Genomic DNA, 16309 nt, shown 5'->3' with positions numbered 1-16309 from the left:
GCACAATATACATACATGCTTTACCAATTATATTATGCCTAATATGCATATATACTATGTGTGATAGATGCATGAACATACAATTAACTAGATGATATATTTCATGAATATGATTTGACAATTAAGATGGCTTAAGAGACTAACATCTAGGTTCACCTAACCTATACTCAATTACTACGGCACACATCCCAGACTACTTAGATTATAGACTCAATTTACATCCTAGTCTAGACATGACCAAATGAGCATAAGGCCTATTGATTGTTGAGTCATCTTCAAGCTTTGTTAAAACCTTGTCTTCATCAAAACATAGGCAAAGACATGGTAGTACTATCCTTGACACTTTGCACTTTCACAATTCATAAGAGCATGTGAATTCACCTGCAAATGAATCCAAAAGGTGAGTTGATGTACCAAAGAGAATAAATCAGATGTATTCCCCCAACAAAAGGTGAAGGTGAATTTACGTGGGTAAAAGTTTTTGGAATTTTAATAATCATAAAAATAAAAAAATTCAAAAAACACATATATCGAAATTTGAATGGTTTGAGAAGTTAAATTATCTCCTCAAAGCATTTTATTCTCACAAAAGGATAAAAAAATAGAATAGTTCATATTACTCAAAAAAAAAACAATCATCTATAGATATTTCCATTTAAATATAACAATCCAATATTCCAATCTAAGTAATTAGTATTAGAATGTCTCTAATGTGAAGCCTACACACATTATTGACAATATAATTCCAATCAATGAGCTACTGAACTTTGGAGTAAAATTACATGTCCTATGAAATTTTGTCTTCATGTTTTTAGCCAATTTAATTTACTAAGTAATATAAAAATGTTAATTGCTATTTTAATGCCTTTTCTTTTTAATTAAGTAACACTTTTTAATTAAACAAAGATATAAATGGGGATAAAAATGGAGTTAGTTGATCTCTGTTCCTCAACTTGCCTCCTTTGAACTTTGAAGTGTGATGTAACACAAAAACAAGACTCAAAATCTATGAGCCATATTATCTAATACATGGTATAACAAGAACGACAAGCGATAATCATATTTACTTTGTAATTACTCTTTTATGATTAAGGATTGTCTCTAGTATTAGAGAGACAAGTGCTACAAAAACAAAAGAAAATACATTTTTTTATGATATATTTATCTTTTTATTTACAATGAAATAACATTTTTGTCATTGAAAACAAAAAGAAACCAACAAGGCATTAGTCTAGTGGTGTAAGGTCTCACTAGATCCCCAAGGTCGATGGTTCGATTTCTAGGAGCGACACTTGTTAGAAATGATAACCACGAAAGAGATTAGTTTCTTACCCAAAAACTTTTCACTCTCAAAATTGGGCCGAAAGATAAAAATATGAAATTAAAAAATAATTTAAATAACAATATGATATAGCCCCAAAGAATGAAAACGCATATTATTCATCTTATCAAATACAAATCAAATATCAAATTAGAAAATGATAAATATTACTGATTAAAATGTCTTTTTTGAACTGATAATATCATATATAATTAATAATTATATATAAATACATTACTACATATAATTATATTGAAGTAATATATCTATATTTTTTCACTTGGATAAAACACACCATTAGAGTTGTGTTTTTCATATTTTTTTTTAATTTTAAATGAATGATCATTCACTTTACAAATCCTTCCAATTTAACTTGATTAGAATAAAAGTTATATGCTTCAACCCTGAAAATCCAATTACAGTTAGTTACATGTTGCATGACAATGAAATGGAGATCCTATACGCCACTATTTCTCTATCTCTCTATACAAAGTCAATAAAATTATGTTAACTAATAATAGTTTATTTTATTTATAGATGGTCAAAAAAATTATTGACATAATTTTATTAGTTGCCATAATATCATTAACTTAATATAGAGAGATTGAGAAATAGTTGTATCCAATATCTTTACTGATGACAATGATGACATCTTTTTCTTGGGTTAAATAGCCCATATTGTTGTAAAATGTTGAAAAAGCCCAAAACTTAAATAAAACGACATACGTTTTAAACATGATCCCACCTCATTAAAAAAAAACCTTGTCGTTTTGTGTTCAGTTCTTAAACCCTTCAATCTAGTTTTTGCCAAACCTTAGCCAGTGTGTCATGCCTGAAGGAGAAACTCATCACCTTTTCTAACACTTCTTCTCTTTCCAATGGCGTGTTTATCCTTTTCTCACTTTCTCTCACTTCCCAGGTTCTTCTTCCCTCTCTCTCTCCTTAAATTACTTGAAACCCATTTATATTCTCTACTAATAATCTCCAAAGACTGTAACTTTTGCACATAAAAAAACAAATTTGATTTTTTGTTTAATCATGAATTTAGTTTTCGGGCAATTTTTAGAATTTATTTAAACCCATTGAACCCTTTGCCAATAATATGAAATTTGTTTTTTATTTCTTCAATTTTGCTGTTTTTGGTTGAATTATGAGATGGGTTTCTGGGAAAGTTTTGGAATTCATTTTTTTAATGAGCTGAAGAGCTTTAAGCTAGGCTGTACTTAGCTTAAATTTCGTTTTGGTGGTTGAATTAGAGTGTGAAAGTGTTGTCTGTGCAGGTGCCAATTGACTTGGTCCTATGGTTATGCTTCTTTTGAAGTAGTGCAACTTAGAGAACTCAGGTCAAGGTTTAGTCCAGGTCATGTTGCAATGGCAAGGAAGAAAGCTTCTCAAGATTCCAGTATAGAAGAATCTAATGAGTATGAACCTGTTGCGGAAAAGAAGACAACTAGGTCATCTAAAACTAAGAGCGCAACGACAAGAACAAAGAAAAAGTCTGCAGATGAGTCTTTTGAAGAGAACATGGATTTGTTGATAAACATAGATAGTGATTCCATTGAAGGAAGCTCGCCTGCCTCTAGTGATATTTCCAAGAAGAAAACTCCAAGGACTCGAAGAAAAGGTAATCTCTCAATCCTTGTTTCGTTGTATGTGTTTTGTGAATAATTGGTAGCTAAACCTTCTATTATTTTAGATGCATCTATTTCTGCTGACGTGGAAGGAGAGAATGAACTCAAGGAAGAGAACAAGGTTAGAAGAGGAAGACCTAAAGTAAAGAATGTGATTACAGAGGATAATGGTAGTGAAGCTGAAATCAATGACCAAGAAAAGAAAAAGGTTAGAAGACGGGGGAGACCTAAGAAGGAGAGTGTAATTAGAGAGGAAAAGGGTAGTGATTCTGAAATCAATGACCAAGAAGAGAAAAAGATTAGAAGCCGAAGGAGACCTAAGGAGGAGAATGTAATTATAGAGGATACGGGTAGTGAAGCTGAAACTGGTGACGTAGATGAGCCTTCATTTATTGAAGATGCTGAGGAGGAGAGTGACGATGGATTAGAATTGATAAAATATGATGGAGAGGATATTAGTTATACTTATGGTTGGCCTCCCCTTGTTTGTTGCTTCGGTTCTGCACAAAATGCTTTTATGCCTTCAGGGAGGCCTGCCAACAGGCTTATAGATCATGAAATCCATGAAAGAATGAAGGATGCTCTATGGAGCCCTGAAAATTTTTATAGGGCTCCAGGGGGCTGTGCAGCTAGTGTTGCGGTTGCTCTTGCGAACTTGGGTGGCAAGGTTGCTCTCATGGGGAAACTTGGAGATGATGAATATGGTCAAGTGATGCTGTACCATTTGAATACGCATAATGTTCAAACTCGATCAATACGTATTGATAGTAAAAGAGCTACTGCTGTATCGTTGATGAAGGTTGGTAAAAGGAGTCGACTGAAAATGAGTTGTGTCAAACCCTGTGCTGAAGATTGTTTGACAAAGTCTGAGATAAATATTGATGTGCTGAAAGAGGTATGCAACTTCAAACCTATTGACGAAAAATAACGAAATTCTATTTAAACTGTAGGTTTTAACCATATCATTGTTGACTATGATTTTCAGTTGATTCAGCTGGTATTTATTAGCAAAATTGGAAGGCCTGACCAATAAACTATTTCACCATCGTAATTTTCTTGTATTTTGTTGTATATTTTACAACGTTACTGTGCTTTTAAAATTGCGCATTGTTAATTACAGTATTAGTTGCCGGCATGGATGCAATTAGCCTTAGGTTCCATTCAGGCGTAGTGGTTTGCCTAAGGGTATATTAGGTCCTATGTATAGTTTATGCTACTTTTCTATTTTAGCTGCTTGAGAGGTTAGATTGCTGTGAATCGTGATCTGAATATTTTAAGAACATCTCATGCAGGCAAAAATGTTCTACTTCAGCACACACTCCCTGCTTGATCGGAACATGAGATCCACTACATTGCAAGCCATTAGGATTGCAAAGAAATTTGGAGCCGTTGTTTTCTATGATGTAAACCTTCCTATGCCACTATGGAACTCTAGTGAAGAAACTAAGACGTTCATTCGGCAAGTGTGGAATCACGCAGACATTATTGAGGTCACTAAGCAAGAACTAGAGTTTTTATGTGGGATAATGCCAACTGAAGAATTTGACACAAAAAATAATGACATCTCTAAGTTTGTTCATTATGAACCTGAAGTGATTGCACCACTTTGGCACGAAGATCTCAAGATTTTGTTTGTGACTAATGGAACTTCCAAGATACATTACTACACTAAGGAGTTTGATGGGGCTCTCTGTGGAATGGAGGATGCCCCAATTACTCCTTTCACCTGTGATATGTCAGCATCTGGAGATGGCATTGTTGCAGGTACATTATAGTGATTTTACATTTATTCATAGCCCCGCCTTTTTTTCTTCGATAGGAAACATTAGTCCATTTGAAAAATAAACGAGAAACCTCTTTTAAATGATGTTTAACTAAGCCTCACTCAGTTCTCTTCTTATCTAATCTTTTCAGGTCTGATGAGAATGTTGACGGTTCAGCCTGATTTGATAACTGATAAAGGGTACCTGGAGCATAGCATCAAGCATGCAATTAATTGTGGGGTTATAGACCAATGGATTCTTGCTCAAAGACGCGGTTTTCCTCCACGTGAAGGTAGTATAGCGGAAGTGACTCCTAATGCGTATGGTATAAGATCAGTTACGGAGAGAGAGTACCGGACGATAGGGACTCCTGATGATGAGCATGAAATAGAATTACCTCCAGAGGAAGAGAGAGTGTACCACCAATTAGATCCTGTTAGTTGATCCAGCCTCCAGGTCAAAAATGTCACTTTTGTAACTTATGTTTCGAACAATGAAGTTTTCTTCCTTTGTATAGAAAACTTCTGTGTTTATTTGTATCTTTCTGTGTTTTGCCAATGCTAGAGGTTAGTTTACATCAGGTTTTGTATAACAAATTTTGTTGCTGCACCAATGGCATTATAATCAGAAATGAAGATTCCCCATTTTACATTTCTTTGCCAGAGTTCTGTATTTCCTCTTTTCCTTTGCAATCTTGTTTTTAATAAAAAACAGTTAATTTGTCCAACGTTGCTCAATTATAAAGTTACAACCATATCCAACATTGAAGTACAAATACTTTAACCTATGCTACCAGTGTTTTAAGATTCTGAAGAATATGCATAACTATAATGCAAAAAATAGTTGAATTGGATAATAAACCACAAAAGGTTTCAGTTTAAGTTTAATCAAATTAAGAGACGGTGTAAATTAGATGGGATAATATTATACACCATATATATATATATAAACTATAATGCAAAATACCTTAAAGATATTAACATGATTTCAGTTTTTTTTATATTTACATTTATATGATTGTAATTAAACTAAAGTGTCCCGACATTTTTTTTTTGTTTCCCACAGGTATTCTCGCACTGGAGGTAATCCTGTCCGAGCCGGGCACATCCACATGTAAGTGGGGCTAACTCTCCCAACGGGCATTTTTTGCATCCACAAGACTCGAACCCGGATTCTTGCTTAAGGGGAATCAAGCATGTACCACTTGAACCAACGCCCGTTGGTAGTGTCCCAACATTTATATTAGAGTATAAAAAATTAAACAATGACATATTCTTCTACTAAATCTACCTGCTCACGAGAAAATGACATATATCACTTATAAATTAATCATTAATAAATAGAGTAAATTACACCGACACCCCCTGAGTTTTAGTGAAATTATACAAACCACCCCTCACTTTTCTAAACTTACACAAACCTCCCATAGTTAATTTCATTACACTGACCACCCTTGTATAAGAAATAAGTGTAATTTTTTAAACAAAAAATGTGATAAATGCAATTAAGTTAAACAAAACATGATATATTGTATAGGCAAGTCTAAATAATATACAAATCAATGTATCTTTATTATTTTTTTGTTACAAAATGCATCAACAATTATAAAGAAATATTGTTTAAATCACTCTTATAATGTAGTGTAACGAACCAAAAATAATAAAGATACATTGATTTGTATATTATTTAGACTTGTATTTAGACTTGTCTACATAATATATCACGTTTTGTTTAACTTAATTGCATTTATCACATTTTTTGTTTAAAAAATTACACTTATTCATTATACAGGAGTAGTCAGTGTAATGAAAGTACAAAAATTATGGGAGATTTGTGTAAGTTTAGAAAAGTGAGGGGTGGTTTGTGTAATTTCACTAAAACTCAGGGGGTGTCAGTATAATTTACTCTAATAAATAAGTATCATTTGTGACCTATATCACTTTTGTGGGTAGTAGATTCAATAAGGATATATCATTTTCCTAAAAAATTGCATTAAGCATGAAGCAGCCAGCACCTATGAATCTGCAGAACACGCAAAGTTGGGGCAAACTATCATGGTCAATCAATAGCCAATACTCAATACCACTTCTGCTGAAGTACAAAAACAGCATAATGCAAACATTTCCATATTTACTCCATTTTAGCAAAACACAAACTGGAACACTCCCTGGCTGCAACTGCAAGTTTAGGAGTATACTTTTTGGCAACAGAACTTATGAAAATAAAAATGAGAAGTTGAGACTCAGTGGATCTCATATCAAAAATGCATTACATGAATTGTGTATATATTCATCATTTAAATAATAATGAAATCTTCAATTAACAAAGACACGCCAAGTTCCCTCTAAAAACCACTGCAAAAAGAGAGATGAAGTTGCAATATCATATACCAGGGCCGAATGAATTTGGTTACTCATTACGAAAAAATGATGGTCCAATGCACGAGGTTCCTACCAAGTGGGGCTTGGGAGGGTAGATATGCACAGCCCATGGCAAGCTTATAGGCTTTTTCTAGGATTTGAAACCATGACCTCCAGATCACAAGGCAAGCAACCTTGGCGTTGTACCGATACTCGCCCTCTATTGTGAGCTATGGAAGGGATCACCCTCTATAGTGATTTGATCCCTTCCACACCTAACCATAGAACACTCCAAAAATAAAGCACTAAACCATAGATCAAACTGCAAACATCTTATAAAAGATAGGGCTGCATCACACATCTATGAGAAAAGATAATAACGGTTGTTATATGAACAAAACATGGTAAACGGAATTGTCTAACCATTTATTAATTATCAAAGTACAGATAAAACACTGATATTTCAGTAAGGAACTAATCCAACACAATTAGTTTCTGATATTCAGGGCCAGAAATAGCAGCTTCCATGAGATCTGCTGGGCCAGGCTTGACAGCTTCCTCGGCATCCCCGGGGCTTATATCCCCATCATTTTGCAATAGCAAAGTCAACAAATTCTTAGAAAACCCACTTACAAGTGTCACTCCTTTCTGAGTAACCGGAACTGGACTGGCCTTTGAATTGTTCAGATTCCAAAATACTATATGAGGCACAGCAGAACCATACCCCTTCTTGGTAAACTTCCTAGTGATTGCTTCATAATCAGTCTCCCAATCTTTATCCGATGCTTTTTCAAACTCCATGCCACTGAATACAAACACCTTCTGAACCATCTCATCCGGCCTAAGTTTCCCCTTCACAGCCGCCTCCAATATCTGATCAAACACCCTTTGCAAATTAGTGTTCTGCCCCCATTTCATACGCGCCACAAACTTCATCTTCGACAACAGACTATTCCCTTTGATCAAATGAAGCTCAGGATTCTCACTGAAGGTAATAAGCTTCCCCTTCCAAGGTTCATCACTCAATTCAGACACCAACAATCCCAATGCCAAGGACACCTCCATAGGGGTCCCTGACATATTCTCAGAAACATCACAAACAGCAATGCAGTTCTTAATCTTGCCCTTGCTGAGCATATTATTCACCATTCTCCTCCAAAGCAACTCAGCCACCCCTCCACCATCTCCATTCCATAACGAACCTACAATCTCATGCGGAAGTAAAGCACCAAAAGACATACTCGTTTTCCCGTCCTTCACATCCTCCAAATACTTCAAAAACCGCTCCTTATCATGCTTCAAAAACTTCTCCTGATAAAACTGCATTGCCTTAGAGGCAACCCTTTCATAAGGAATCAAATCCCACCGGTTAGCACCAATGTAGACCTCAGGCAACTCCAGAACCTTCCTCAGCGGCACCAAAACCTCCTTCCTCAACCGATCACGCACCCTATACGCATAATGCACCTCCTCAATTCCCTCATACTCAGTATAAACCTCGCGAGGGAAAATCCTCCTGGCAATGCTCTCACATAGCAAAATCGAGCGATCATATGAAGAATCAACAGAGGGGCACCACTTAGCAGCAAGACTAATACTTTTCATCTCCCCAGAATTCCTCATAACCTCGAGATCTTTCATCAAACAACCAGCAAAGTAATCAGACACACGATCATGAAGATATCGAAAATCAGGATCATGCCTATACCTCTTAAGAAGCTTTTCAGCCCTTTCAGCCTTCTTATTTTCCCTTTCTTCTCTAGCATTCTCCTTCTCCGTCTTCGCCAAATCCCTCACATCCCAAATAGGATTCTTCTTCTGCACCCTCTTCCCACCACGAGTACCATATTTCGAACCACCTTCGAGACGGTGAAACGGCTTCCAAACCGGTGACCTATCCCTGTATCTCCTTTTGCGTTTCTGGGAAAACTCTCTTTTCATTTTCCACGCATCTCGTTGCAGATCACGCACTTCAGCACCTTCTAGAATCCTATATAGTATTTCAGGAAAATCCTTCAAGCAACCAAAATGCGCAATTGAAGCTATGTTGCAAGCAAGCGTTTTGGGGTGACGACCATGGAGCCATAACGCAGCAGTAAAGAATCCTTCACGATCGGACTTTCCGGTGCCGCGGATGCCGCGGAGGTGGCAGATGAGTTTGAGGGTGGTGACTGGGTTGTGGTCCCATGAAAGATTGAGTTTTTCATTGATGGTGTCTGAGTGTGTGTTGGGGAGCACTTGGAAGAAGAGATCGAGGCATGGGTTACCAGAGGAGAGGAAAATAGAGGACTCGGATTGGGTATGGCCCTTAGGTGGGGTAGGGGGTGAGGATGGAGTCAGGTCATTGAATTTTGTGATGATGTTGTCAAGGAAAGGGTTGAAGGAGGGAAGGACTTCTTCAGGCTTTGGTTTCGGAGGAGGACCTACAAGGGCCATTGAGGTATACAGAACAGTACAACTCTATATGGTGATTCAGGCTCAATTTATAAATCCAGAAGAATAATTCTTGCGTGGGATAAGGGTATGAGTGTACTATTTTTTTTCTTATTTCCAATATGTATCATAAGGTATATAGGGTTTCGTTATTTTTTCATCTTGAATAATAATATTAAGTATGTAACACTTAAACCAACGCTTATTAGTGTATAATTTACTATGTAACATCTATCTATTATCTCCCATATATAAAAAACTAATAATTTTGTTCCAAGTGTCAGTATACTCATTTTATATTTTATAGATAAGGAATTAACTTTTTTAGTTGCATAATTATTAATAAATGTTATTTCTAAAAATTGAATAATTTTAATATTTTAGACCAATGCTTTATTTATATTATATTATTTTATATTTAAGAGTAAATAATAATTAATAACAATATAAAAAAACTCTTAATAATTAGTAGTAACTTGAAAATGTAATGATTTATCTTTAATATGATGATGCAAATGTAATCTATGTATTTATTATAAGTTTAATATGTATGATTTATTTCTACAAAGATTTTTTATACAATTTATAAATTATTTACTAATAATGTGTATCATTTAGTTTTATTTTAGAGTTAATGAGGTTTAACATATTAATTATCATGATGTGGTAATTGTAAAAAAGTAGATTGATATTATTTGGTAACATGAGATTATAGCTTTATGGTAGCTTGTAGTTTTCTGGTTGAACAAAAAATTGAATAAAGCTTATTAGTTGGAAAATTTTAGCTTGTTGTCGTGTTATAATATTGTATTGTATTGATCAGTTTAATCAGTAAATTAATGAATAGTTCTTTCATGTTATCATCACATGGATATCAATATTTTAATCAGTATGATACCTAGTAGGATATTAATAACACTAGCTCATAGTATTTAAAAGTTATTTTAAATACTTTTCTAAAAAAATCTTTAAAACTTTTAATAATTCACCCCTTAGTTTTACCATTTCTAAAAATTACCTTACACAATACTAACACATCTCTTAAATCACTCATCTACCTCTTACACATCTACTTTTTGAAAGAAACCATTGGTCTTTACCCACTCTCAAATTTGATTTCTTGTCCTTAAAAACCAATACCTAGCTTATGAGGAAACCATTGGCATTTTCTCTCTACACTTTAGAATTTTAAGAACTCTTAAGGTAGTTCTTCTTAGTTCTTCATTTTCTTCTTCATTTTGATTCTTCATATTCTTAAGATATAACCATTAGATGTTTATAAAATTTTAGTATGATGTTTATATGTATGTTATGAACATTTTCAACCGTTGAAATGTTCTAAATATCTTCATAACTCTTTTTATCATGTAAAAATCTAATTCATGAATCACTGAATTGTTTTCATGTGTTTAGTTTTGAAGTTTTCAAAGTCGGACAACCAACCCACTCTCTCGTAAAGGAAATCAAGCGCGACAATCTAAGGTGAAGGAGAATACATCGTGACACAGTGGTATCCGAATATGACACTCGGATCTCCTAAGCTATCTCAAAAGTTTAGAGTTATATTTGTGTATTAAGAAAACTCGTACTTAATCAATTATTTTGCGTGCCTGGTTTTTGTACGGATACTTTCTTAAGTTGTATGATTGGAATAGCTTAAAATATCAAGTATTGTGGTGGCTATCCATGAAGTATCACCACTCGAGAAACTAAAATGCATTGGGATCGAAAACAATAGAGAGTTTCGATCAGGTAGCCCAAAAGGGCAAGGGAAATGGTCCTGGTAACTAGACCACCTCGCCCGGGCGAGCCAGCCTCGCCAGGGCGAGGGAGAAATGGAGAAGGATGGTTCCAAATAGCGCTTGGGCGAGCAACCCCTCGCCTGGGCGATCCAAGCTCGCTTGGGCGAGCGTTTCTCGCCTAGGCGAGGGCCAGACAACCTGTTTTGGGCGTTTTTAGCGCCCGAGCGACTGTACCTCGCCTGGTAAAGTCCAGACAGGTATATTGACCAGTTTTTGGTGGGTTTTTAGCTTGAGCGACAGTCCCCTCGCTCGAGCGAGAATCATACAGGAAATTGAGTCTGTTTTGATGAAATGGTCGCTTGAGCGACAATCTCTCGCTTGGGCAAAAGACAAACAATATTTTTGACTGATTGCGATTGTTTGATTGCTTAGAAAATAGCCCTATCTTGAGTGTGAAGTGTATTTACCCTTGGGAAAGACCGTGACTCAGATGATTGAACCCAGTGCCCAAAATCGACAAACTTATACAAGTACCTTTGTTCTAGCACTTATTTAGGGCAAGGTTTCCAACTGTGATGTCGTGATTAGGGTGATGCCAAAAAAAAGGATTAAATGATACCACACATCGAGGTCGTCTGACCGTAAGAGGCTTGGCCATGTGGTTATCCATGGTGATTTAGCGATGGTTCGTAGTGGTAGGGATGTTATTCCTCTATTTACGTGTTGACGTAAGATCGGGTCCCACAAGAAGCATTCATCTGGGAGATGTCTTAGGTTGGGCCGATCATATAAAATAATGATTAAAAGATTTAATCGGCTAACCTCGGTTAGTGCGCATACTCATTATGAATAATGAAGTAGTGGAGAGGAAATTTACGGGAGACGAACGAGCCCCGAGATGTTGAGAGAAACGACGATGGGGGTGGTTCATCAGCAAAGTCTTAAGGGTGAGACGAGTCCCTTGTATTCCTAGATGAGGTATTTTGTTGGATCAGACAGTTCTCACAACGCAAACTAGACGATCTCTGACAACCTCTCTTTGCAATCATGATCAACGAGAGGGATGCCTAGAAAGTGTTTGATACGATACCGTCCTGAAATTGACAGTTCTTCGGAACATATCGATCATATATCCTTGCGAGGAATAATTTTGGTGCGTTCAAATCGACTTATTATGAGACCTGTACTCTTGGTTATTTCCGAATAGTATATTGGGAGGATATTGATGAAAGGATGGATGAAATAAGCATAACATTCATACATTGAGATTGTGGACGTTGATCCTCATAATCTGAGATTATAACATCATTCATCATTGTGCATTTTTATATGTGATGTATATATTGTGTTTATTATGTGTCTCTGTCTGGATGTGATATTCCGTGTAATTCCACGCCGTCAATGAGTAATATTCATTAGATGTCTTACTCCCTCTTCTTTCTATTTGTCTTTTATTCGCGTTTTGGTCAAATGGATCGTTCGGTCAAGATTCGGAGTTACCGCTTTTCGATGTCTCAGGAGGGGGCATGGAGTAGTGTAGGGTATTTATTTTGGAGTCGTTTTATTTGTGCGTCAATTAGGTTCCGCCTTGTACTTTGTGGCATGGAGTAGTGTAGGGTATTTATTTTGGAGTCGTTTTATTTGTGCGTCAATTAGGTTCCGCCTTGTACTTTGTGCCAACATTTCATGATATTCTAATGAAGTGTGATTGAAATTTATATTGAGTTATATTTTTATTACCTTTAGGTAATGGTGTTTTTTATTTTCCACATTGTATGTTACTTAAAGTGATATTCCAAAAATAAAACGAATATAAGAAATAAATTTTATATGGTGTCATTATAAAAAAAATATACCCATTTTGAGCAAGATTTTTTTGAAGTAATTTTCAGAGCATTACATTAGTTGCAATTTGGCAAATAAAAACATTTCAACACTTCAGTTATATGTTACAAATAATAATATTTACATTTATTTATAAGATCGATATAAACATAAGTTATATAATTAGTGAACCATCAATTACAAGTATATTCACACTCTTGATCAATGTAATAACCAATGTAATATTAATAAGATTGATATAAACATAAGTTTTACACACAGAATACTATAAAACCTTATACAATTAAGTATTTATTTCATATTTAAAATGTACCTTATTTTCGTAGAAGGGAGATTTAATTTCAAAGGCTTAATAAATAGTAACAGGTTTAATTACTTTTTAGTTTTTAAATTTTTTTATTAAAATCACAAAAGCATTCTACCATGCTCCAAAGTTGAGGTTGTGTTAGAGCTTATTATTATGCTTTGAGCATAAAAAATTATTAATTTTTTATTAAAAATTAAATATGAAATTACAAATTGATGTTTTCCTTTATCCTAAATGCACAATTATCGACCATCAATCTGGCCACTAACAGTATCTTTGGCTATCAGTTAGTCTTTTCCTATTCATATACATATACCATTTGCATATATCCATTTAGGTAGTGGGTATTTATGATTATTAACGAATTTTTTATTTTTATTATATATTTATATATTTTGTAATAATTAATATATAAAAATAATTATTATCTGAATAAGAAAATACTGATATTGTAAATTTAGAACAAATCATTGAATTTATTATGAAATAATAATTAAATAAATAATATAGAATCTTAAAATAATAATAATAATATATAATATATATATAAAAATACATTCTCTCCCATAAGTTATTATTGTCAGTACTCATTGTAAGTATTTTTACAAATACGTATAGGTCGAGTTTTTTATCATTTCTAATAATACTCACCATACATTCTTTATCTTCATCTTTGTCACGGCAACATCCTAGTAATTATGATTACATCCATCTAATTTGTATCAATCTATAGAAAACTTGTAAAATGATTATTATTGAAGTAATTTGAGGAAATGTGATTGACATGGAAAGGTGATAATTTCCTGTTGATTGAGTTATCTTACTTTTTATATATGTGAGTTTATTTTTAACTTGTTTTTACTCTAAATTTTTTGTTGGAACTAGGAAGATTGTTTGAGTGTTGATTACAAAATTTCTTGTAGTGGATGACATTATATATTATTCCATTCTAATGATTTATTAAAGTAGAAAATATTAGAAAACCAAAAAAAAGTAGAAAATATTATAACATAATAAATATTGACTCGTAAAAGATATTTGAGGAACTTCGTAATGATAAGAGTTTTTATAGTGAGTATTAGACTGGTGCACGAGCAAGAAAACTCAAGACAGTGCCTGCTAGCATTTGCCACACCTAAAGGCTCCTATTAAGAAAACCAAATTATTTTTAAAATAAATATTATACAATGGGTTTAATATGTATACACTGACAGTGTAAGTGTTTTTTATGCTGTCAGTAAATCATCCATCATTGATTTGTTAACCTGACTCTCAAACAAAAGTAATACAAATTAATGGTGGATAATATGCTGACAGTGTAAAAACACTGTCAGTGCACAGATTTTAAACTCTTATACAAATTTAGGTATATTATGTGGTTATGAGATATCTTTTGTAAGGCCCCGAAAGTTACATCAAAAAAATCTTGCTTAAGCATGGGTAAAATTTTTTTATTTTTTATAATGAAGTCATATAAAACTTATTTCCTTATATTTATTTCATTTTCGGAACATCACTTTAAGTGACATACAATGCGGAAAATCAAAAATCATTACTTAATGGTAATAAAAATAACTCAATATAACTTCGAATCATACTTCATCATAAAATGTTGATATGAAGTACAAGGCGGAATCCTAATCGTCGCCAAAATAAAACTACTCAGAAAATAAATACCCTACACAGGTACACTAATCAAAAAGCAAAATAGAAATGGAATCAGCTCCTAGCGGCTAGCCTCAACATCTGCGGGTGTGCTGGAACACTCGCTTGGATCCTCCTCTATCTCCGAGTCGGAGGAGAGGTTGACAACTTCAATGGAGTCCTCAATGTTAATCAACTCCACGCAGTCATCCTCTTCAGTTGTTGGCTCGTCTTCCTCCGCCGCCATCTTCTCCTCTGGAACACAGGGCGAATGCTGCGAGGGAGTCACCATCCTTGCATCCGCCTAGAGGTTTGCCATCGTCCGACAGACTGCTCTCCTCCATACTGGGGAATTCATCGCATCATCCCAAGTCTGTCGCCTCCTGGAAGGTCCTGCAACATTTGGCCCCTAAGGGGTCACAGACTGGGTCGACGACATAACAGGTGCCGGTCTACGAGGTAGCAGGATAAAGGAAGCTTCCAGCTCCTCGTGATGGTAGGGAAAGCGCATGAAATATTACTCCATGCCCCCTCTTGGGACATCGTAAAGCGGTAACTCCGAATCCTGACCGAGCGATCCATCCGAACAAGACGCGAATAGAAGAAAAATGGTAACTCCGAATTCAGACGATCCATCTGAACAAGACGGGAATAGAAGAAAAATAGAAAGAAAAAGGAGTAAAACATCTAATAAATATTATTCATTGACGGCGTGGAATTACACGAAATATTACATCCAGACATATACGCATAATAACACAATATATACACCACCTATAAAAAAATACACAATGATAAATGATGTTATAATCTCATATTATGAGGATCAAAGTCCACAATCTCAATGTATGAATGTTATGCTTGTTTCATCCATCCTTTCACCAATATCCTCCCAATTTACTATTCAGAAATAACCAAGAGTACAGGTCCCACAACAAGCCGATTTGAACGCACCAAAATTATTCCTCGCGAGGATATATGATCGATCTGTTCCAACGGAACTGTCCATTTCAGGACGGTGTCGTCTCAAACACTTTCTGGGCATCCCTCTCATTGATCCTGATTGCAAAGAGGGGTTGTCAGAGGTCGTCTAGTTTGCGTTGTGAGAACTGTCTCAGCCAATCACTCGTCTCACCTAGAATCACCCTCAAGACTTTGTTGACGAACCACCGCCATCGTCGTCCCTCTCAATATCTTGGGGCTCGTTCGTCTCCCGTAAATTCCTCTCCATTACTTCATTATCCATAATGAGTATGCACACTA

At 35.0% G+C, this 16309-nt stretch overlaps 2 protein-coding genes across 2 annotated transcripts; one reads left to right on the top strand and one right to left on the bottom strand.

Annotated features, from left to right (window-relative positions):
* Window positions 2107–5366, top strand: LOC109357294 (fructokinase-like 2, chloroplastic). The gene is made up of 5 exons (XM_019601153.1): window positions 2107–2240; window positions 2602–2945; window positions 3018–3847; window positions 4245–4716; window positions 4867–5366. The coding sequence occupies exons 1-5, from the start codon at window positions 2200–2202 to the stop codon at window positions 5157–5159; spliced, it is 1980 nt and encodes a 659-aa protein (XP_019456698.1). The 5' UTR covers window positions 2107–2199; the 3' UTR covers window positions 5160–5366.
* Window positions 7391–9555, bottom strand: LOC109356715. The gene has a single exon (XM_019600204.1). The coding sequence runs from the start codon at window positions 9509–9511 to the stop codon at window positions 7550–7552; it is 1962 nt and encodes a 653-aa protein (XP_019455749.1). The 5' UTR covers window positions 9512–9555; the 3' UTR covers window positions 7391–7549.

The sequence above is a fragment of the Lupinus angustifolius genome, chromosome LG09 (genome assembly GCF_001865875.1).
Source record: "Lupinus angustifolius cultivar Tanjil chromosome LG09, LupAngTanjil_v1.0, whole genome shotgun sequence".
NCBI lineage: Eukaryota > Viridiplantae > Streptophyta > Magnoliopsida > Fabales > Fabaceae > Lupinus > Lupinus angustifolius.
Note: the sequence above shows the minus strand (reverse complement) of the source record. Positions and strands in the feature narration are given on the sequence as shown.